The 25,654-nt window shown below is 33.2% G+C and overlaps 1 protein-coding gene across 1 annotated transcript in view; it reads right to left on the bottom strand.

Moving 5' to 3' along the window:
* Window positions 1–25,654, bottom strand: part of LOC145279812 (ubiquitin carboxyl-terminal hydrolase 14-like) — a 69,118-nt gene that overhangs the window by 26,625 nt on the left and 16,839 nt on the right. Inside the window, exons 2-11 of the mRNA XM_080131175.1 lie at window positions 24,590–24,735; window positions 23,631–23,660; window positions 22,680–22,784; window positions 17,797–17,900; window positions 15,748–15,797; window positions 15,479–15,609; window positions 13,292–13,369; window positions 9,751–9,821; window positions 9,079–9,161; window positions 2,211–2,242 (exon numbers count right to left, since the gene is read on the bottom strand). Of these exons, the coding sequence (XP_079987301.1) occupies window positions 2,211–2,242; window positions 9,079–9,161; window positions 9,751–9,821; window positions 13,292–13,369; window positions 15,479–15,609; window positions 15,748–15,797; window positions 17,797–17,900; window positions 22,680–22,784; window positions 23,631–23,660; window positions 24,590–24,735 (830 nt within the window). The remainder of the gene's footprint in view (window positions 1–2,210; window positions 2,243–9,078; window positions 9,162–9,750; window positions 9,822–13,291; window positions 13,370–15,478; window positions 15,610–15,747; window positions 15,798–17,796; window positions 17,901–22,679; window positions 22,785–23,630; window positions 23,661–24,589; window positions 24,736–25,654) is intronic.

Here is a 25,654-nt window from a genome sequence, read left to right as displayed (position 1 = left end):
AGCTAAGGCTTTGTCACAGACAATGGGTGGATGACATAAGAGAAGTTCTTGTTGGTAATTGAGCATTTTGTAAAACATGTGCAGCCTTCTAAGAAAAACCTTGTCACTTGGTGCTGGATTATCATAAAAGTCACCTGTCATTGCAAACATTGATATATGCAAAAGAAAACCATATGCACATCATCACTCGTCCCTTCATACTAGCAACAAAACGCAGCCTCTGGATCGCACTGTCTATAGGCTAGTGAAACCTTTCTCCAATGACAGGGCCACTTCATGGATGGTAAGCAACCCTGGAAAGACCATCACCATCTACAACATGGCTGAGCTGATCAACTATGCTTGAATTCTAGGGGTAACCCCAGCAAACATCAGCATCAGCTTCAAAGCATCTGGACAGGCACATCTTTCCTGACTATTTCTTTGCCCCATCTGATGTCACCAATTGTTCTATTTCAGCAGAAACTCTCTCTTTCTCTTCCTCCTCCCAATAAGGTGTCTCAACTGCCCCAGACCATCCCCCACCTACAACAATGTAATCACCTCATTCTCCACAACCTTCCCCATCTGGAGTGAACATCAATTTGTTAGGAGCAGCACCAACATCTATCTGAACTACATCAACTTGAAAAAGCTGTGACTCTGGCAAAGAAGTAACGCCACCCTCTTGTTTCCCCAGCTCAGTTCAGAGGATTTCCCAAAGCTCCACCAAGGACAAACAGCAGGAAAGTGACTGCCACTTGCCAAAATATCTTGATAAACTGGCTAAAAAGTTTCAGTCAAAAGTAACGAAAAGCCAAAACACAAAAGAAAGTGACGACCAAGCCAACTAGCTAAACTGTTCCCATCAAGGAGGATGACAACGATATGAACATTGACACTTTGGTTGATGACAAGTCCAATGACTACGAAAGTGAAAGTAACAAAGATGAAGATCGGGAACTGATTTTGGGCAACATAGACAGTGTGAAATCTGGAGATTTTGTGCTGTGTGAGCATGAAGGCAAAAAGTCAACGACTTTGTATGTTGGTGAAGTCATTAAGGACATGGACACGGAGGATATAATTGAGATTGTTTTGTCTAAAAAGGACCGGAAAAGTCCAAGGAAAGTTCATCAAGCTTCAGGTTGAAGATACTAATAGAGTGCCACTTAGCCAAGTTGACTCGAACCAAACTCTTTGGAAAACAGGACACACCAAGAACACTTTCTTCTTGAAGAGTCATTGGAAAATCTGAACATTTGCTAATTAAAACACATCTGGGGCACAGATTTCTAACTAGTGTGCATGTGTGTGTGTACATGTATACATGCATGTGTGTCTGTTTATATTTCATTATTCATGCGTAGTACTGATCATATGAAGATCACTATATCGCTGAGCCCAGTGCATATTTCAGAATATTATCAGATGTTATTATGATGCAGAAATGATGTAAACACTAGTAAATGTGCTCATTTGTTGTACTTTGTTATTGAGTTCTAAAATGTCTCATTTCTTTTAATGTGACCAACTCTCCCCATCTGTGGGAAAGTGTCCCCACTAAAGTGGCAAAATCTCCTCTGGCCAACTCTCCCCATACATGATATGTCTGGAATTTTGTTCTCAATTTTTTTTTTACATATTTATATGAATAAAACTTATTCCATATCATGAAAAAATGTGTGCTGTTTATATGAGCAAATTTTCAATTTGATTCAACCAATCACCTCAACACTAGTGAAAAAATTATTAAAAAAAAGTTAGATTTTGTGGCAAACTCTCCCCACCCTCCCCTATATATATATATATATATATATATATATATATATGGGTTTATGTGTGCAACTGTTTTGTATAGACATCACATTTAAATCTAGATAAGATGCCTGCACCATTTTACCATAAAGAATCATCGGATTGAATGTTGTAACTAATATCTAAGTGTTTAAATACAGTTCTTATCTGATAGTGAAATGTTTTGGTTTTGATTCCAGCTGATGGCACCCAAGTCATATTTCTTTTTAAAACTTGAAATCAATATTATATATTGGGTACAATAAGCAATAGAGAATTAGCTCTATAATAATAAAAACAAAATCTGCATAAATTAAAATATCATATTTAAGCATATTTTACGACCAGGCAATGCTGGATGGTATTCATAAATTTTTTTTGCGATAGTTAAAAAAAAATAAAAAAAATAAAAAAAAGGTAATAAAAATACTTACAGATTTTAATCCCGTGTGCATAAATTTAACCTCTGAAATAAAAAATTAAAAGAAAATTGTTTTTTTTTAGAAAATTATATACAAGTGAAATCTCAAATAAATTGCATATGTATAACTATTGCTTATACAACAGGACCCATAATGAGGACCCATATTGACACATGTTTCTGATTGCAATTTATAGAACAGACTGGAAATAGCTGAAGCAGTTAATGATTTGAAACTCATGTAAAACGCAATATGACACTAAAACAGCAAAGGGTTAGATTAGGGTCAACATTTTTTTTTTTAGCCCTTCAATATATATATACTATATATAAAATTGATTTACTTATTGATTTGAAGTCAGTTAACTCATGCTTAATACATTAGGGGAGGCATAAACCTATATTGATGTAATATTTACTACCAAATTTCCTAAATAAATAAAACTAAAATACAAGTTTGATGAAAATTGCACTATCTTTACAAGTAGTTTTATTTCCAATTTTGCTATCTTGAAATTTTCAAATAATTGAATTTTCTGATTCAAGGCAAGTTACTCCCAATGACTCTTTTGGGTGGTCATGGGATGGATTTTTTTTTAACTTCTGTTTGATCAGGCATTCAAAAAGAAAGTTATTCACATAGTGCACATACTAAAGAAAATATGGCGCTTCTCCATTATAATATTGAAATTCGAAATACTGAATTTTAAGTAAAACCAATGGTATCTATTTGCTATGTCATAGTAATGAACATATGCAAAAATTACAAAAAATGATAAAGATATAAAATTAATTAGTAATGAAAAGTTTTTGAAGACAGTTTTGAAGCAAAAATAGTGTTGCTAAATTGGTCTAAGATTTTCAAAGTTTTCAGAAAATAATTACCTCCCTTGTTATGATTCAAACTCTCCAGTTTCTTTTTTTAGCAAAGCTCAATTTTCGATAAATTGTCTTTGAAAACTATTTTCATTAAGAATCAATTTTCTAAATTTCTATCTTACGAGGGGCGTGCAATAAGTAATGCCCCTGACCCACTTTCCATAGCAGTAGAGTAACAAAACTTGGCACAGTTATTAGTCTTTCTCTACATAGGAACCACCCAAAGTTATGCATTTCTCCCATCGTTTGATGCAGTTCTGGAGACCGTTTTTGTAGAACATCCCAGGTTGGTCCTCCAACCACGACGTGACTTCAGAAATCAAGGCTGCATCATCTGGGAAACGATTTCCTTTCAAAAACTACTTCATGCATGGCCTACTATAATAATATGGCTGTATGTCACATTGAGAGGCAATTTTCTAAGCGGCCATTGAAACTAAAAACAAAGGCAGGTAACTCAGAAATTGTTTTCTATTCAAACATTATTTCAGATGTTAATGCTTAGATAATTAAATAATTATTTCAGGTTTTAATATTTGAAATAATGCTTAAATGAATTCTACTTACATATTTTACTGTTATCCTGTCCAATTCTACTTACATATTTTACTGTTATCCTGTCCAATTCTACTTACATATTTTACTGTTATCCTGTCCAATTCTACTTACATATTTTACTGTTATTCTATCCAAAGTAAAATGTTTCCATTAATTAGATGTATTTTCCCCTTTTATTTCTTTATGATACACAACAAAACAAATTCATTTTGAGTTATCTCCCTGACATTTCCAATAATGTTGTTGTTTATAAATATGAAAAAAAAATTTTGCTTTGACTACAACAGGTTATTTGTTTTTTTAAAGATTTTATTAGAATATCTTTTTTTTAAGAATATCAAAATATTTACAAAGCACATGAATATAAAGATTGTAAAGGAAGTAAATTGTTTTTCACTCTGTTACAAAATTATCAAATCATTAACTGCTATCTTTCTTACAAGAGGAATTTTAAAGTACCTTTACAAAGCACAAGAAATTCAATAAAAATTGTAAATAAAGGTAAATGTTCAACACTAAATTTCACTTTTATTTTGATTGTTGCCGCTTTTTTGAAAATTTTTAATGAATCTTTTCTAATTTCATCTGAAAAAAGTTTTTGCTTGTTGTTATAGAATATATTTATAACAATTTTTGTTTGAAAATTTATGTATTTTTCAATGTGTTTCTCACATGTAAATATATACTTTGGCGAATAAGTTTTTAAAATTATTTCTGCAGACTTTCTAGTTGTAGACTAACCATGTTTTTCAATGAATTGAGAAGAAAAATCCCAAATTGCAAAGCAAGAACAAATAAATTCAGCAATCTGAGTAGATGGAATTGTCAAACCTCCTTGAGATAATAAATTAAGATAATGATTCGCAGTGATCTCCGTATCATTGCCAACCATAAAAGTAGAACAAATATCACAGTTAAAGCGCTTCAAAAGTTTTTTTTGAAACATAACCAGCAATTGAATATGCTACTTCTTTGCTGTCAGGTGATAAACATAGTTCATTTATTTCTGACTCATGTTTGGATAAAATATCCAGAAGATTATTATAATTTTAATTCTTTGACAATGGATTGAGGTTTTCCTGCCAAATGTTAATATTTTCTTTTAAAAGGAATCTACAGATTAAAATCTTTTCACTGCTATAAATCTCACGAAGCCCTACTAAAACTTTCCCTCCGCTCATTTGACGATACTGTGAAAAATCGCTTTTCAAGGAGATCACTTTGAAATGTACAAGTGAGAATATATTCATACCCATCATTCAGCAGTTCTTTCACAAGCATTGCTTATGCTCTCAAAGTTGTGACAAATGCTTTGCTAGTCTGTGCAGTGAAGCAAAAGTCAGAAATTTTTGACCAAGACTCAACCCAGTTAGAAAATGTTTTCTCATCACTTGCGGTAACAGCATCATTTAAAAAATTAGAGGTAAATCTTTGATTAGAATTGGCTATAGTCCACCAGCACCATATCAATTTAACAAATTTGTAATGTTGGTCCGTTCTGGCAAGTAGCTTTTACAAGCAGCAATTGTTGTCTCGTGGAATACAGCAATAGCCAAATTGACACTTTGCTTATTGTCACTGGGATGTAATGCCTTGAAAATTAGTTTTGGTGCTTTTTATAATGTAGCATCCAAAACCTTGTCCTTGTCATATATTTTATGTATATCAGACCAAGATAAAACTCCTGACTGAGAACACAAATGAAGGTCCAAAATATTGAAATTGAAAGAAGGAAACACAAACTTGCTTTTGTTTAGTAAACTGTTTCGAATATTCTTCAACAAATGAACAGTATCAAAAAAGAAAAAAAAATTGTTTGGAGAATCTGGATAAGTAATAAAATGTTTTTTATCTCCTTCAAATTTGTTTAATAAAATTTTAAAGGCATTTACATTTGCAGAATGGTTGTCTGCAACTACAGCCCTTATATTAAATCCTGCATTTAAAAGCTGTACAATGCATGCAATTATCTCCTGAGAGAGCCAGTCACCAGTAACAGTCACTTCAGGACAGACTTTAACTACAGTTGGCACTGTCTCCCTCAACCCTGAAATCATAAATATCATGATACCTTTATATAAGTTGCCAGTTTCATCAGCACCAACATACTTCCCACCATGAAACCGAGTTCCCTTTTGAAAGTACATTTTATCCAGCATCAAGATACAATCCTGAGAAAGTTTACCTTTTCCCAAGAGAGATTTTGCAGCAGTTACAGATTCTACATCACCTTTTGTATTTTTTCTAATGAAGAAAATGAAGGAAATGGTAATTGCTCAACCAGTAGTTTATATGCTTGAGGAGATTATAGCGCAATAATAAAGAGAATCTGATTAGTTCAACAGAAAATGAAGGGCGACACATAGGTTTAAAATGTTGAAATTTGTACATTTCTTTTAGAATGGAATTTGGAGGTTCTGCTACAATGTTTTGCATATAAGAGGGGAAATTTTCCAACATGCTATACCATGTAAGTTTTGCATTGTGACCCTTCACAAACCAATGTGGTAATGGTATTGGATTTCCATAATACTGAAGTTGAACGTGTAAATTGTTGTTAATCCGAATGCACTCTTTCAGTAATGGAAAATTTGTCTCAAAATCTATCCGGAAAATCCATACATATTTTTCATTTTTTTTTAAACTGAAACCAGTGGGACAACACTTTGTTTCTTCCAAATCTTCAAAACTCATAATATCTGCTGAAAGAAAATTTGATAGTTCATCATCTTGGTAATTTCGATCCTTTGGGGCTTTTCTCATTGTGTTTGATGTAGGTAGAAGAGATGGCTTAATATTCACTAACGGTGAATGAATTGTTGGTATTGGATGTAAGAACAAATTTAACTTATTTCTTTTCCCTTTTAAAATAAATTTTTCCTCAAAATGTTTTATACTAAATTTTTTGTTGCAATCCAATCAGCACGATTTACAAATTTTGTCCATTTTTCAAACAGGTTGGGTTTGCCATGTGGAAAATGGAAAGTTGATAGATTTTCGTGGTTTTTATAACCAGTTTTGCAGCCAAATGCAACGCATTTGTTCACCATTTTGTTAAGCAAATTATAACAAAATTTAAACAATATTTTAAAAAAGATAATATATATTTTTTTACAATATTTAAAATGGGTAGAAAAAATTCAACAAGTAGAGATCGCAAAAATGGTTGTAAGCATAAAGATCGCTTACGTCTTTGAAAAAAAATCAAGGGAGGTTACTCTATTGTACTTTTGTTCTGTAAATTAACATGAATAGAAGCGGTGAAAAACATTTTATATGGATAAAAACATGTATTTTAAGAATGAAATAATATAAAAATCTTTAAATAAAAGTTTATTATTCATTATTTCAAGAGTTAATGTAAAATACTTTTGAGTTACTTCCCTTTGAAATTTTCAACATTGTATGCGGCTTGAGCTTACATAGTTTTCCATAATAAAAACAATGGCCTCTTAGAAACGTGACCTCTCATGCAACATACGGGGCCCTATGTATAGTAGGCAATGCTTCATGGCTGGGAAGAGGTGAAAGTCAGAGGGTGCAAGGTCAGGAGAGTAGGGAGGATGGGGTAGGATTTCATAACCACACGCCTGTGCTTCTGATCTGGCGACATGCGAGTTGTAGACCGGAGCATTGTCCTGCAGGAGGAGGGTACCTTTGCTGATCTTAACCCGCCTCTTGATTTTGATAGCTTCCCTTAATTTGCTCAAAAGTGAAGCATAATAGGATCCTGTAATTGTTGTACCTTTTGCCAGGAAATCTGTCATCACTACTCCGTCCTGGTCCCAGACTGTGAGCATGACCTTGCCAGCGGAGGGCTGCACCCTTGCCTTCTTTGGAGGTGGTGAGTTCAAGTACTTCTACTGCATTGACTGGGCTTTGGTCTCTGGATCATAGTGATGGACCCAGGTTTCATCCTGTGTAATCAGTCTTTTGAAAAACTTTGACTCATCTTCTTGGCACATCTCCAAATTCATCCTCGAGCACTCGACGTGTTCTCACTTCTGGAATGGTGTGAGCAATCTGGGAATCCATCTGGCAGACACCTCATGCATATGGTCATGAATGATAGTTTCCACAGACTCTGTACTAATCTTGACATCTTGGGCTATTTGGCAAATAGTAATGTGTCGATCTTCCAAAATGGCAGCCTCAAATTGACGGACAGATGCCTCATCAATGGCAGAAAGGGGGCGAGCAGGTCTGGGAGCTGTTTCCACAGACTTCCAGCCATGTTTGAATTCACAATGCAAGCGTTTTACAAGGTCATATGATGGGGCATTATCACTACAAGTTTCTTTCATTTCATCAAAAGTCTCCTGTGGTGTGCGTCCTTTCAAATACAAAAACCGGTCGACATTCAACAGGCTCCATTTCACCCCTGACTCAGTTCAAACACCTGTAAAACAGAAACCACAATTAGTTCAGAGCTGTAATTTGTCCACATAACCCGTAGAGATAGAAATCATTGCACATGCAAAATTTCAGCTAGATCAGACAACTGGAAGTGAGTCAGGGGCATTACTTATTGCACACCCCTCGTAATGTCTTTAGCAATTTTTGGATATGTTCATTACTATGACATAACAACGAAGTAGATACCATTGGTTTTACTTTACAGTTGGCCACTGCAGCAATTTATCAATTCATTACTGTGTCAACCATATTGCCATTTTATATGAAGAGGTTTTACAGATTAACAAATAACTTTACATTTGATTTTATTGTTTGAATGTTTTTTTAAGGGCAGAGAGCGGGGATCTTTTTACAATGGTTCCTGTAGGCACAACCATGGCATGAATATCTGAAAAAGAATCTCCTCATTCATCCAAGCCATAAAATTTTGAGGCCAACTTACATTTTAGAATCTCACTGGGTTGATGTCAGAAAGGACATGATGTCTAGAAAAATCTTTCCTCAGCCAAAGAAATGATTTCAAAAGAAAATGTTGCAGTTCAGGTCATGCAATTTAAATAACGACATGAATAAATATAGGTGTGTAATGCAAGTCTTAAAGACAGGCATAGAACTGAAGAACTCAGAGGAATATTAAATCTGGACAGTACAGGGATAACAGTAGACTTTGATAGTATGCCCATGTTGAAAGGATGGATGATAATTCTGGAACAATTGAGGTAGTAGGATCAACTAACATGAAAAGGTTAAGCTAAACATGGGAGAAAGTGATAAGGATTGACAAGAGAGAACGAGGAATAAAAATGAATTGACCAAAAATTGATTAGTATAGAAGTCAATTTTTAAAAAGCGGTCCAATACATGTCAGCATGTAAAACAAACATAAAACCAGATATAATGATGAGGAGTTAATTCATGCAAATTTATGACTTTGATAACGGGTCATTTTGCTAGACATAAGAAAAATCTTCAAATGTTTTGAAGAAAAGCAAAAGGAAAGAGAGATAAAGAGAGGGGTGCAGACTTACCTTTTTCAATGAAACAACTGAGTTGATAAAATTTCTCTACGGACTTGGACACATCCTCTTCAGACGCCTCATTGCATTTCATACTGACAACAGAGTTAAGGACAAAAGAATTTTTTAACCTTTCTCGTTCATTTCACCCCTTTTCAGCTTTTAATCACAAATGATCAAATGGTTACTAGCAAACTATAAAATTAGCAAGCAGAGTTCAAACCCAGCTCTAACCATTCAGGGGTGACATGAATAAGGAGGATGATTAAAAGGCCACCTTTTATTGACACAGATGTAGAGGAACGTGATACTACTTTCTCTAGATGACTCCACTTATCCTTGATCCACATTTTATAATGCTGATTGTTTAGCAAAAAGTATTAAATACTATTTTTTTAGTTTAAAATAACTTAATCAAGGATTGAACCCTGGTCTTCTAGTCACTAATGATTATGTCAACCGAACAGGTATGAACAAAACACAAAGTACCATTACAGGAAAACATGATTTAAAGCAAAACTAAAAAATTAATACCTCTCCCCCCAAAGTTTGTATAAAACTTTAAATTATAATTTGGAGAAAATTTTCACATTTATAGAAATTTAAATAAAAGAAACTTAAAAAAAAAAAAAAAAAAGAGGGAAAAAAAAAAAGGCCTGTAAATAAAGTTGCTTGAAAGGATACTTTACTTCAAATTCTCCACCCATAAATTGATCAATTAATTTGTTGGTCTGTGATGAAGCTGCCCCATCACCCTGAAAAAGAAATATGTCATTTTTAGAAGGCTTGTAGAAGAAGCAGAAAAAAAAGTATAAAATTAATTAATTGAAATAATATTCATAATATTGAAGCATCCTTAGAAAGAGTGTCTTTAATACCTGGAATTACTCAAACCGCACAATACTTCAAAGCATACTGAAAAATAAAACTATAAAACTAAGTCTATATTCGAAACACCCTCCCCCTAACTAGAGAAATAAAACTAGAATCAGAGGGCCAGGCCTTTATGTGCTTCAGACTAAATATGCAACACAATATTAGCTACTTATATTTTCTCTACCGCTCTCCCTCAAACCAAGACTGTACCCTAATAAACAAAGTCTCAGACAGCATAGATATAGCACTCTCCCTCGATACTAGCGCACAAATACATGTATTTGGTGACTTCAATGTCCACCACAGTAACTGGCTAGGATTCTCAAATCACACAGACGTAGCTGGTAGCGCCACATATAGCTTCTCTATATCTCATTCCCCATCTCAGATGGTTACATTTCCGACACGTTTCCCAGACCAGCACGATCAACATGCCTCACTTCTAGATCTCTTTCTGACAACAGTTCCCAATGACTGTACAACAAATGCCCATAGCCCACTCGGGAATGCTGATCACGCTGTGATAATGGTAGAAATCAGCCTAAATTCTCGCCCTAAAACTGAAGACCCACTACTCAAAACAACGAGGTATTACAAAAAGGCTGATTGGGAAGCCATCAGGGAGCTCATCAGAGATGCCCCATGGCAAAATATCTTTACTCTTCCAGCGGAACAGTGTGCAAATGAGACAACTGAATGGTTCAAAACTGCTATTGAAGCACATGTTCCCGCACGGAAATACTATAGCAAGCCCCACTCCCCCCAATGGTTTACTTCTGCTTGTGCAGCTGCCATTTGTCAAAGGCAGCATGCGTTCCGCAGATTCAACCGACATAAGTCCAGCTCAAATAAACAGAAGTTTATAGAAGCTAGAAATAATTGTAAGAGAGTGATAGACACAGCTAAGTCAGATTACTCTGAAACCACCAGAAAGCGCATCGAAGCACAGAAATTAGGAACCCGGGATTTTTGGAAAATCTACAACAGCGTAGTTAATAATGGACAGTCAATTATTTCCCCACTAACAAACAATCATGAGGTTGCTTGCACGGCAACTGACAAGGCTAATCTGCTTGCCAGTCGGTTTGCCTCAAACTCCACACTGAACTCGGTACACCACTCACTCCCTGATTTTCCTCTGCGAACAGACGCCACACTTGACGACTTGAAAATCACCCCTTCTCAGGTACATGCTATTATAAAAAACCTAGACACCTCTAAAGCATGTGGACCAGATCTCATCCCGGCTGTGCTATTAAAAAAATGCTCTGCCGAGGTTGCTCCAGTTCTGTCCAAACTTTACAATAAATGCCTTAACGAATCTTGTTTTCCCGACTGCTGGAAAACCGCCTCTGTGGTACCAGTCTTCAAGAATTCTGGTGAAAGAACTGACCCACTAAATTATCGCCCCATTAGCCTCCTCCCGCTTTTCGCCAAAATATTTGAGTCCTTAGTTAATAAAGCTCTAGTCCAGCACCTAACAGCTGCTAAACTCTTGACTGACAAACAATATGGATTCAGGCAAGCCCGTTCAACAGCAGATATCTTAACTGTAGTTTCTGAACGTATATACCGTTCATTGGATAAAACAGGGGAGGGTAGAGCGGTGGCCCTTGATATATCTAAGGCTTTTGACAGGGTATGGCACGATGGTCTTCTAAGGAAAATTAGATCATATGGAATCACTGGAAGAATTCATAATGTAATTAAATCCTTCTTAAGTAATAGAAAAATCAAAGTTGTCCTCGACGGACGTACATCCAAACAATATGACATAAATGCGGGAGTGCCTCAGGGGTCTATCCTTGGACCTCTATTGTTCCTGATATTCATAAACGACCTCCCTGATAATATTGTTTCGGAGATGGGTATATTTGCCGATGACACCACTCTCTATAACAGATATGAGGGGAAAACAAATGAACACATATCCAAGAAAATGGCAGAAACACTAGAGGATGACCTCCAATCCGTAGTGGAATGGGGACAAAAATGGTTGGTCTCATTCAATGCTGCTAAGACTAAGCTTGTTTCCTTCAATAACTACAAGAAACCTTCTCTACCACCAATAGCAATGGCCAAGAACACATTGCCTGAAAGTACTTCTTTTAAACTCCTCGGCCTAACGTTTACAGGGAATATGAACTGGAATAGATACATTGAGAGCATTGCCAAGGCTGCTGCAAGGAAGGTTGGCTCCCTCTACCGAGTATCCTATACCTCTATAAGGCAACCATTCGCCCATGTATGGAGTACTGTTGTCACATCTGGGCTGGTGCATCTGCTGCTTGTCTCTCGCTCCTGGACAGGGTTCAAAAAAGAGTCGCAAACCTGATAGGTCCTGAACTGTCATCTAGGCTTCAACCTCTGTCCCATCGACGAGATGTTGCATCCCTCTGCCTGTTCTACAAATACTTTAATGGTGAATGCTCTGACAAACTGCAAACACTTGTACCTCCCCGACGTAACTACCCCCGACAAACCCGACAAGCTACTAAGTCTCATCCCTTTACAGTGGAGATCCCTAGGTGCAAGAAAGCCTTTTACTCCAATAGTTTCTTCCCCAGAACTGCGGGTCTTTGGAACTCCCTTCCGGGATTCTGCTTTCCCAACTGCAATGATATGCAGAAGTTCAAGTGTAATGTTAACAAACATCTTTCTACTCTTCTCCCTTCATAATGACCCCGCTAATTAATTCCCTAATAGTAGCCCCCTGCTTACAAGTGGCACTGTGCCTTGTTTGGGGTGAAAATTGAAAAAAAAAAAAAAAAAAAAAAAAAAAAAAACTTACACAACTGAAGTTATGGGTGGGCTTAACAGTTAATTTTTCTTTTTTTTTTTAAGTTAAGCTTCTATTCTATATTGAATTATTGAAAAAGAAGAGAACAGAGGGGTAATGGAAGTGGGATTAAGGAGAGGAAGGGATATATATATATATATATATATATGTATAAAAATAAAATAAAAATATCAGCGATGGTTGACGTTACGTTGTTTTGAAAAAAGAAAAACTAAATGAATTTATGAAATGATCAACGTTTCGTCCCTATTGCAGAGGACATCTTCAGGATATTAAAAGGAAAAATGCAAAAAAAGAAAACGATCATAGACCATACGAAAAAAAATATATATATATGGGGGGAAGAGTGGAAAAGGATTAGAAATGGAAGGAAAAAGTAATAGGGAAAAAGGAAGAAGAAAAGGGAACAGTTAAAGGGAGATGAGGAATGGAAAAGTGAAAGGGATAAGGAAAAGGGGAAAGGGATTGGTAATGGGGGGGGGGTTGGGAACGGAGGGAGAAAGGGATGGGGAGACAAGATGAATGAGAAAAGATGATAGCTTGCCTCACCTGGTCAATGGCTGGAGCAGAAATGTTGAGTTGTTGCTGTAAAGTTCTTACCAATTCTGTCCAACATTCATTTGCATCCTGCAAACGCACACAAAAAAAATATTCGCAGTTAAATACTTCATCTTGTTAGAAATCGTGCACAGCAAAAAAAAACAAAAAAACTTCTGGATTATGTTTTTATCACAACTCATTTTTTTTTATGGGATAAAAGTTAATAAATATTCATCTAAAGTGTGCTAAAACTAAAACATTCAATGTTTTTCTATCCAAACTGTTGATAAAAAAAAACAAAAAAAAAAACATGACTTTGTACCAAAAGATATTTAAATATTGTTTTTCAAATTACTTACAGTGGGAAAAAAAATAAGGGAAAATATTACGAAAGGTAAACAAAAGTATTAAAAGTACAAATTAACTCAAAATGGCTACAAGTTCTAACATATGTCAAAAGAAATGACCTTAATATATATCTCGAGTTATATAAAGTATGTGTATCTATATTATACTTCTCTTAATCTGTCAGTCCATTCCACTTTTTCTCAGAAACTACTGGACTGATTTAGCTGAAATTTTCTATAAATATTTTTTATAAGGTGCAGCAAACTATCATAATATCCATTCAATGCACAGTTAAGGATTAATGGAGATTAGCATTTAAATGCAAAACTGAACACAAATTTAACCATATTCAACTATCAATTTGGCATAACGCACTCATTCTAAGTTATAACTATTCTAAGCTATAATAAGTTAAAAAAACCTAGTATGTTTACATATCTGTATGTACAGGATTCACACCTAAACTAATTAATCAATAATTAAGAATTTTTGAACACAGCTACTAGGCATACTGAATTGTAATGCAGGCTATATTTAGTTTTATGCAAAGGATACAAAGATGGAGTGGAATCCCCTTTTTGAAAATTCACATACCTCCAATTTTTGTGAAATTTTAAGATATTAGATATCATTTAATAAAATATTCTAAAAATTTCAGCTTCTTTGCAGTGTTTTGAAAGATTTTAGGCATATAATATGGATACAATCTCCCATCTGAAAGTTCAAATATATCAGATTCATATTGTATTTGATCTATAAGCAAAATCAGAATAAGAGTTCTAGATATAATGCTTAGTATTATATATTGATTTTAATTTTCGTAAGGGAACATGAAATTGTACTGGTTGTTGGGAATTAATTTTACCCGTGCGTGAATGAGTATTTTTCTAGTATATACTACGAAAGTTCTAAATTTAACAGCAAAAGTGAGTACACCCTTCATATTTCCTCAAATATTTATTTCTCTTCATGGGACAACACTGAAAAAATGATTATACATACATATAGTCTTTTTTGATTAAGCTAATTTCAAAAATCCTTTTACAATTGTTTAAAAACTAGATTATTCCAGAACTTTTATTAAAAACAAAACATTTATCACTTTTTTCTTCATATGAAAGGTTAATCAATGAAATAAATTGAAAATTTCACATACGAAAATTCATGAAAAACTTTTACAATATGATAGAAAAGTAGTTGTCATATTTTAGCTTCAGAAACATTTTTAATTGCCGAACTTTCCATTATCTATCTTCATTACAAACCAAAAAGTTATATATATATATATATATATATATATATATATAAGTAGGTATATTTATATTTACAGTATTCACTCCTAAACTAATTAACTGATCATGTGGAATTTAGGAACACAGCTGCGAGTCATGGGGGGGGGGGTTCAAAATTAGGCTAGTTTTAGTTTTATATAAAGAGGGTGTAAGTCCGTCATAAAAATTCAGGTACAATTTTTCTAAAATTTTAATAGCTATTAAGAAATTAACATATCCTAAATATCAGTTTCTTTGGATTATTTTTAAGAGTTTAGAGAACATAATATAGATACAATTTTCCATTTGAAAATTCAAATATTTTAGATTTGCATTAAATTTGATCCATAGTCATTAGACACTAATTAAGCAGGATTCCTTTTGTGTTTAAGTTCTCAATATTATGCATATTTAAAAAGATCAAAACCATTTTCAATGTCAGCATTTTTTTTTTTGCATGAAGAAACATTAGAGTGTAGGGTTCCCAATATTTATAATAAGTTCTGGACAATGTTTGAATTTCAACCATTTATTAATAATATGAGTATTCAGTTTATAAAAAAAAACAAATGCTTACCTGTTGCATGAATCCCCCTTGCTCTCCTTTTTCAGCAAACTTGGGGAATGCACGGTGTAAAATATGAAGGAACAGGATAGGTGAAATAGCTGTTGAACTCTCGTCCATTGCCATGAATAAACGACCCATTGCTGAGGGGAAAAGAAAAGCACAACAAAGATCTAAGTTAAAATAGCCACAAAAAAAAAGTTTTAATTTGTTCAAATATTTTTATATAAATAAATTAAAACGAAAAAATTGAAAAAAAATTTTAAAAAATGGTCATTTACCTGAAGTGATTGTATCGCCTAACTGATTGTCTCTTTGAGAAAGATGGTACCTAATGAAAAAAAAAGAAAAAAAAAGCATTAACAATTATGCTGTCATAAAAAATGAATAAAGAATTACACATAGTCATTTCAAAAGTAAAGCTGCCTATTTTTTTTAACTAAAGAAAGTTGAAGAGCTACAAAGTCTGGAGTAGTACCATAAAAACTAGCAATCTATTGTGCTTCAGAATTTATTTATTTTTTTTTTTTACCATAGTAAACGATTCTCAATGTACTTTTGCCAAGAATTCAATGCTACATCTCTGCTTCTGACACACATTCAGGACAAGGGTTGCTTTCTTAGAGTCCCACACTGTCAATATCTGCAACAGAGAGATAAAACTTAATTCATAAGTTCAGTCATCATAACAATCTCTCTGAATCACTTGAGCGGAAGAAAAAATAGGAAGCATTACTTTTGGAACGCCCTTGTGTGCATGTGTATATATTAATAGTTTATGATTATATATATATATATATATATATATATATATATATATACAAGTAATGAATAAATGCAAAAGTTGCATCCGTTTCTCATTAATGGCAAAGCCAAATGTCTTATTTCAATGTTACACAATAGATTCTCCATCATTTTTCTATACTGCTTATATATATCGCAAGTTTCGTTAATTTGCAAGTTGATTTGGAAAAATATATTTTATCAAGTATAATTTGTTATCTATTTTTTAATTTTATGATTGTTTTGATTTGAATACAGCAAAGAATCCTGTTTTGCAATATTGCTTCATTTTCAGGACCAATATACTTAGCATTTGTGTTCACATGTGCCTTTCTTTATAAGAATCACCATGATATTCAACAAGTTGTGATCTATTTCTAAATTGCAAGTGAAAAGGCAAATTGATTTCTTCTTTACAGTCACATTAAAAAGATAAATTTGTATGGAAATTACCAAAATGTTAACGTTTATCTACATGAATAAATGAAAAAGATTTTGTTTGTGTTCACAAAATTACAACGGAAATGTACATTATTTTAAATTTGTATTTTAAATAGTGAACTTTACAAAGCAATAGAAATACAAAATAATATAAAATATTCTATATATTTAAAGTTAAATTTGTATAGGAAAATCCTGTTTAGAGTTGACTATACAAATCAATGTATGAAAACTCGATATTCACTATATACTGGATAGAGCTAAGTAATATGCATCCAAAGAGGTTCAGAAATGAAAAGCCTAAAATAATAATACATGAATATTATGTACATTTAAAGAGGAATAATTTTAAGTTCACATAAATGAATCCTCATACAACTGAAGATGTGAAAAGTCATCCATTCTTTTCACAAAATCATAATATATATATATATGTAAAATGGGTCTTCCTCTGCAAATTTGAACTGCTATTGGCCAACATTTGGTTGAAAATCCATGTTGCGTCAATAAGTATAAAAATAGAATGGTTTTCAAAAATCATTCAAAAATTTTGGAATCTGTTTATCGCTCATCGGAAACCTTCTTTATACTGGTAGAAATTAATAAAACGTTAAATTCTGAGGAACTTTACCCCCTCCCTTGTTTTTTTTTTTTTTTTCTCCTATGCAGTGCCATTTTAATTGTCTTATACATGCATGCTTATTTTGTTTTTTTGGCAGTGCTCTTTATTTTCACCAATATTATTTTCATTGTATGCTACTGATTTTCTCCAGACAGAGATTTGGGATAGATTGCACAGACACCCAGTTGAAAATAAGCTGTTCTATCACTGGACATAAAAATTTATTGATCGAGGGGTCTCATATCTGGAGTGGACAGTGGTTCAATTTTCATTTACATGCCTGTCATCTGCATTTATGAACCCCACTAAATATGCAGTATTATGCGCATGTTTACAGAACCTTATACCTTCTGACTGCAACCATTTAGACGTAACATTCTCCTCTAGTACTTATCTTTCTTACCTTATTTACATGGTTAAACTTTGAAATTCAAAGTTTAAGCAAAAACAAAAAAATGCTGGAAAGTGTGAAATAAAAACTTACTTGGCAAGACTTTCTTTGAGTTCAGGAATGGAATGCAAACACTGCAACGTGGCATTCATATAACATGTGTTGCCAATATTTATCAAACCTGGAGGTAGTTTCAGCTGGAATAAAATGAAAATAGCTATTAAGTTGTTTTCAATCAATTATTTGAAGCTTGGATTATTTTAACTACTGCTTTCATCTTGGATGTTATTCTCAATACATTTCGGCAACAACTTCTGAGCTTCTTCAGGTGCATCTAATAAAAATTGGAAAGGTTTAATCTTTAGTATAAGCAATATTAAAAATACAATTTCAAATTACTTAACACTTCTACTAGGTCATGGATGATAGAACAAGAGCAAGCTAGCACACGTAGATTAAAGGGTTTTGGTTCAAAATCCATACAGATTGTAGAAGTTGACATACAAATTCATAAGGCGCACCAGAAAAAGTTGCAGTTTACGTCAACCGAAATGTAAGAATAAAATTCAGGACGAGAACAGTAGTCCAAATAAACATCCTTATTTCAAAATTTCTAAAACAGATTTTAAATCTGTTTAATAGTACATTTTAAAATGGTTGTACATAAAGTTAAATATCTTTTACAAGGAAAATATTTTTTTTAAAATTATTCTGTCATAGTTTTTTTTTTTTTCCAAATTCCAGTAATGCTTTAAAACTATCCTTGAAGTAATTTTGCAAGATAGACTAAGAAATCGTCAGATGTGGCCTAATGTTAACAAATCTATCAACTATATATATAAAAAAAAAAATAATTAAGTTTGGATATGTTTCTTGTCTATCAAACTCCAACTATGTAAAGAAATCATATCAAGAAAATTTAATTCAAGAAAAATTAAGAGGATTACCTGAGAGATAGGTTGACCAGATAAGGGTTAAAACTTGAATGCCGTTACTGACAGTTGAAAGACTGGCCCAAGACAGAATTTTGTTTTCAAGCATGTGGTGAGTCTCCCTGGTGTATGCACATCATGAAATCAAGACTAAAAATTTTTAACTGCTCTTTACACAGTTTGAGCTAATATCAATTGAAGATACTTCTTTGATAATCTGTTCAACAGAGGGTGAGCCATTGTGATTTATTTTGGCCATGCTCTAATGGGCTGAAAAATAGTTCTGTTCTGTTTAAGAATTATCCTTGGAGTAACTTTGCAAGATGGAGAGACAAATATCAGAAAGTGGGTTAATATTAACAAATCCATCAACAATGCTATTTAAAAAAAAGAGATCAACACGATTGATGTTTTTTCGCAGAAGGTAGATTCACTTACTGCAGACTGTTGCTTTGACGCCATAACGGAAGAAGATCATCGTGGCCAAGCAGTTCGTGATGCCCTCATAACAGGCATTCGTCCTCATATAATTTGACGACTTTTAGAAAAGACACTCAATTTGAAAGACGCTTCTGACTTAGCTCGTTCTCTACAAACAGCACAGAAACAAGCCAAATCTTATAAACCTCATACCATGTGGCACCACTGCCGATAAGTGACGAAATTTTGTTTTCAAGCATGTGGTGAAGCTTTATAAAATATATAAACAAGCTTTTTTTTCACTTAACATTTCAAACAAATGTCAGAATAGTTATTTTAAGTAAAGGATCTCCCATTTATTTTCTAAATGTATTTATTGTAGACGGTAGGTTAGTGTACTACAATTACTTATGTAGATTTTACTATTCCATGGAGAACACTAAAAGACTCAAACCTGTGAAGCATAATAAAAAGCCACCCTTAACATGAAGTGCTACTCTGTATATATATTATATATATACTAGCGGGGGTACCCGGCGTTGCCTGGGTGTTTTTAGGTGTGTGGGTTTAGGGGAGGAGGGGGAACCAGAACTAAAAGGAAACTTAACCCTGTTTAAATATAAAAAACTTCTTAATAAAATAAAAATTAAAAAAAAAACAGCGATTTTAAAAATAGAAAAAAAAAAATCTTTTGTAGGTGTAAAAGAAAAAAAGAGGGGCAGGTAGGCTCAAACCCGGAGCCTTGAGGCCAATAGGCTGACGATATACGCCTGTGCTACGGCGACAGAAGCAATGTAAGACATTTAATTTAGCAATTAAAAAGTGACTGAGTTCAAATTGAGGTCAAACATCATGCTGAGGTCAAACCTGCATTTAATTTTACTGCGGGATAGTTTTTCTTTTGAGTTTTTTTTTTTTCTACCCAACTTTGTCTGGTAATGTATCCCCAACATGTTGGGAAAAACCAGCTCCCCCATTTATTAGGGGAGTGTCCAAATGAAAGCAATTGTCTGATATGACGGTAAAAACCGACACTGACCAAACATCCATCGGTTTCTGGATGTTGTTCCTGGGCGAGCCGAGAACCACTTATTTGTTTTCACATCAGTTTCGCTTTTATACGAAAAAAAAAACAAATCAATATGCGAGAAGCCAAAATTGCAATAATTTTGTAAAAGTCACTGTAAATAAATCTAGCAGCGACGCGCGTTCGCAATTTGTACATATTATGATCTACACTGTATATAAGAAGTTCTAAGCGATAGTAATCCCCCTCCTCCCCAGAACCTCAGTGAAAAAAGCCTTTTTTGGACATACAAAAACTTTCGCGCGCGTTTTGCCATAGACTAGTGAGGGTACCTAGCATTGCCCGGGTGTTTAGAGGTGTGTCTCTGTTTAAACTTCTTAAAAAAATCAGAAAAACCAAAACAAAAAAAAAAAAACAGCGAATGGACGTAAAACTTCTTTAAAACAATTGGATAAACAAAAACCAAAAAAAAAAAAGAGGGGAAAAAAACAAAAAAAACAGCGAAAAAAAAAAAAAAAAATGGTATAAATAACCTCGTTTCAATATTAAATGTTTAAAAATCAAGAAAAAAAAAAATATCTGATAACTGGGGTTGAACCTGAAATCTTTAGATAACAACGCTGTCACTTAACCCATCGCACTATAGATGTGTGGGCGAAAGTAGGTCAGTTTTTATAATATTTAAACAAATTCAATGTACAACGTCTTTTGCGCATATTGACGCATGCGTAGAAGCCATCTTGTCATGAAGATACGATTTTTTTTACCCATCCCTGTAAAAAAGAGAGCCGTTGAGGACAAAGAAATGAATGATTTTGCCCAATTGTTCGATATTTGTCAGCCAAAGGCTCAAGCTTGAAAATGACACCTATCTGGCGAAAATCCATGGCCTGTGTCAAAAGTTTTTGCCGGACATACAAACACACACGCACACACACACATTTTGCCTTTTATATATAGAGATAGACTAGCGGGGGTACCCGGCGTTGCCCGGGTGTTTGGAGGTATGTGTTGGTGGGTGGATGGTGGGGGATAGATTAAAACAACCCTGTTAAAAAAAAAAAAAAAAAAAAAATGTTGGTCGGTTGTTTGGAGGTGTAAAAGAAAAAAATAGTTTTAGAAGAAAGGTAGGCTTAAACCCCGAACGTTTGACGCGGAGGTGGAAAGGAAATGGAAGAAAAACCCTGTGACTTAACCATCTCGACCACAGGAACAGATGAATTGATAAGTGTGTTAAGTTGACGTTTATAAATCGAAATTAGCAGGTGCTACAACGTCAAGTTGCATGATGTTTGACCTAGTTTTGCGTTGGAAGTCAGTTTTTGTTTTCTCCGCAACGCGGCGATAAAAAAATATGCCCAAAATAGCTTGTAAAAGTCGGGTAAATTAAAGCGAAGTATTAAATGTAAAAATTGAAAAAAACATGTGAAAAATGGCTTAAATAAGCCTGTTTCGATATTAAAATTTAAAAAATCAGTGGGTACCCAGGTATTTTTGGGTGTGTGTGGTCGGTTGGGGGTGTTAATGAAAACCTAAGAATAAGCGAAGTAAAAAAAACAAAAAAAAAAAAAACAGAAAAACGAACATTACGTGAAAAATGGCTTAAATAACACTGGTTCAATATTTAAATTTTAAAAATCAAAAAAAAAAAAAAGAAAAAAAAAAAAAGACATCTCACACCACGATTCGAACCCAAAACATTTAGATAATGACCCAACGCGCTAACCAACTGAGCTAACATGACGTACATGAAATTTAGTCAGTTCTTCAACTATTTAAACTAAATCAGGTCATGACGTCATCTGACGCATGCGGTCGTCGTAATGAGAGGACGGTTTTTGTTGGTTTACAATTTATAGATGATATAAAAAGTTTTAAGAAGTTGTGAACCGAGCAAGCGCTTCTCTGAAAAGAAGCCTTTTGTGGACATCGAGGAAAAGCGTACATACATACATACATACATTTTTGCTTTTATATATATAGATTATAGAAGATGTTTACTTGCTTTAGAAAAGCAATACTTGAAGTAAAAATTTCAATATAAATTTTAAAAAAAATATAGACAAAATATTGCTTAAAATTTCCGTTATTGTTAGCAGATATTAAATTTTTTTTTATTATCATTGTTTAATGTCTCTTTCACATCTTAGCATACGTTGGTCATAGAAATAGAATAGAAAATACATATAAAGATTTGGGGAAGCATTAGCGATTGCAGCCAGAGAAAAAATGCTAGAGAAAATTCTGTATAAGCATTAAAAACGGTTTTATGTTGTTAATATTAATAAATGAGGAATCGTTTTGGTTAAAAATCCATTTAGCATGTAACTTGAGAAAAACACAATTGAAATGCGTCAACATCAAGCCAAATTCAGTTGTCATCTTGTTTTAATTTAGCTTATTCACATAATGTTGACATATCTTAATTTCTTTTCTCAATTTTACATGTGTCCTACTAAATTGATTTTAACTGGAAATGATTATTTAATAATTTATAAGAAAAATAACATAAAACCATTTTTAATGCCTATAGAGAATTGTTTTTTGTATTCTGCTTCAGCCGCGATCTCTAGTGCTTACCAAGAATTGATACTTACTGCTGTAGCAAGTTGTGCCTCATTCATATCTTCCATGAAGACGGGTTTATCAACAGGTTCAGCTGGCAGAACGTCAGCAGAACCCATCATCATGAATGTTAAACCCTGAAACATAATTCAATCTAATTAAAATATTTTATATCTAACAAAGCATTCTAATTCAACTATGTAGTCTTTATTTTTATAAAGTGTGTTATATGTATGGGATTTAATTATTTTATTGATATTTTTAAGATTTAAAATAAATAAAAAGTAATTTGCTAAAAAACACAAGATAAAAAAATATTTTTCTGGAGAAATCATCCAACCATGAATATATCTTCACATGGGCAATTCCAGGTAAATACTGTTAGTATATATATATATATATATATATATATATATATATATATATACATAAAATATATAATAATAGCTTATTGCAAAACTTGCATGGACTTAAAATTATTACTACTATTGCTATTAAACATGTTCTGAATGAATTGTTTATTTTAACAGAAAAAATTTGGAATTATATTTTACAATAAAAATAAATATTCTACTTAAAAATAAAATGTGTTAAATTTTTAGAGCTGCATTCTATTGGTTTCACACATTTTTCATCAACAAATGTTGATTTTTAAATTTGTAAATTATACTTTAAAAGAATTTATTGTTCAACAGGATACTCAAATAAGATATATAACATGTCTTTATTCAAATATTTATTTATATACTAGTGGGGGTACCCAACGTTGCCCTGGTGTTTAGAGGTGTGTGTGCTCGTGGGGTAAATCAAAACAAAAGCATAAACAAAGTAATAACCATGTTAAAACTTATTAAAAAAATCGTTGCCATAAAATAAAAAGATTATAAAACTGGAAATTCTGTTAAATAACACAAGTTACAAGTTTTTCAACACTTCCTCATCAAATGTTATGAAATGAAATTTAATGTTTCAATGATACTTACATTTTTCAATGGGATGTTCCATTCATCATCCTGAAATAGAAAAATAAGATCAAAATAGTTTTCTTTGATTTTTTTATATAGAAATCATTCAGTAATAGTTTTATTAAAGCCTTTCAATAAAAAAGAATTAAAACCAACTTCATTTCAAATTAAAAAACAAAAAAATCCATACAATATTTGTATGAGGTTTTGCAGAGATATGAATATTTATTTAATGCTTCACCAATGGGTTAGACACAAGGTCATGTGTGGGTTTGATGAAAGTTTTTCTGTGGAACAAACTGGATTCAAAATTGGCACACAGATTTTCAGTCTGCTTCATTACGTCACTGATGAGAGTTGACAATGGGGAAAAAGTAAAAATATAGCAAGTAGCTAGCAATCACCCAGTTGTTAACTTTAAATTGTCAGGTTTGGTCGTCCTTCATGAGGGACACAATGATGCAGAAGAATGGAACCAGCTCAATCCAACCTTGGGTGAATGCCATTTCAAGTAAGACATAGACTCATCAATAGTGAACTCTCCAACTGTGTTGGATGGCTTTTAAACATTAGCTTCCAAACTAAATTATCTCTGATCAGCTCTTTATAATCTTTCTATCAAGTTGATTCCTTACTCGTTCCAGGTTTTTCCATGTCAAATCTTTCATAAATCTTATATAACTATGGCAGTACATAGATTGTGATTGACTAACAATCAAACACACTCTCATTCATATACAAATTAGGGCCTCAGATGCAAAACTTAACAGTGCCACCTACACTGACAGGTCATCTTTGTCAAACAACAAAAGACATTAAAACAGGATGCAATTAGTAATAATTCTTTTACAGGTAAAACATTTTCTTTTTTTTAATGAAATTTTTGCAAAAAAAACAAAAAAACTGTCAAGTATATGTTACTTTCAGTCAAATTCTTAAAATAATAAATAGAAATCTGAAAATGAAAATAATCGCACCTTAAGTACGACTCCTTTTGTGATGACCTTTTGTCGATCAGGCTGTACTCCTGAGAGGTTGAACAACTGTGCTTTGAATAAGAGTGGAACTTCATCTCCATTGCATTCAATGTCCGTGAACTTTTCACTTCCCCATTTCACATGAACTGAAAAAGATTTGAAAATAAAGAGAAACTATGAAGATTCCAATATAATCACAAGTATCAGCAACAACAACAAAAAAAAATTAAAATAAAAATGTAAAATAATTGGATGAATTAGATATTTTTGACTTTTAAGGAGAGACTTATCCAACGTTACCTTTTTGTTTTTGTTTTTACAAAGTAGTCACCATTTATCAAAGCCTGGAGGCTATTCGAGGATAAGGGTTAATGAGTGTAGTAATCATTAGTAGTTGAAATTTGGTAATTTTACTTTAATGTTTGCGCCTTTGATGGTTTTAAACAGCTTTCACTTGCGGCTGTAATTGTAATGGAATTCACTTGAGGTGGGTTGAGCCAACTCTAAATGAGGTCAGCACATCTAATCTACCCCTGCTGATCAGCAGCTGAGTCCTTAGTATACTCTTAGTTAATTGCCGATTTGACTCTGGAGTGACATGGTAGATTCATATTTCATCCATTGCCACATACAGAGGCAAAAACTCCTTTTGGTTGTGTTCACACTCTGAATTTGTACACATTGTTTTCGATCAACTATAAGCAAACACAACACACTTTTAAGACAGCTTTCTAATTGACAAATGTTCATGCAAAATGGTAACTACTGCCTTCTGATATTGTCAATTCCTGTTATTTAACGCAACATCAATTTATTACCAGCCAAAACGAGTTTGTGAGCTTCTTTTTTTCTTTTTTTAAAATTTTTTTCAGGACAACTTCTGAATTTGGATGATTTTAGAGTTCAACATCATTTGTGTCTATACAACAGTGTTTAAAGTATATCACCTCTTGAGCATTGTTTTCGATGGAACAGAGTCTAAATAATACTTATCAAATTATACCTTTGTTTGAAGTTTTTCTTCAAAAGAAAGCAGTTGATACATAAAATTTAGATTTTCCCATT

Source organism: Euprymna scolopes, chromosome 7 (genome assembly GCF_053919585.1).
Source record: "Euprymna scolopes isolate OS-2025 chromosome 7, ASM5391958v1, whole genome shotgun sequence".
NCBI lineage: Eukaryota > Metazoa > Mollusca > Cephalopoda > Sepiida > Sepiolidae > Euprymna > Euprymna scolopes.
This window is presented reverse-complemented; position numbering and strand designations above follow the sequence as displayed.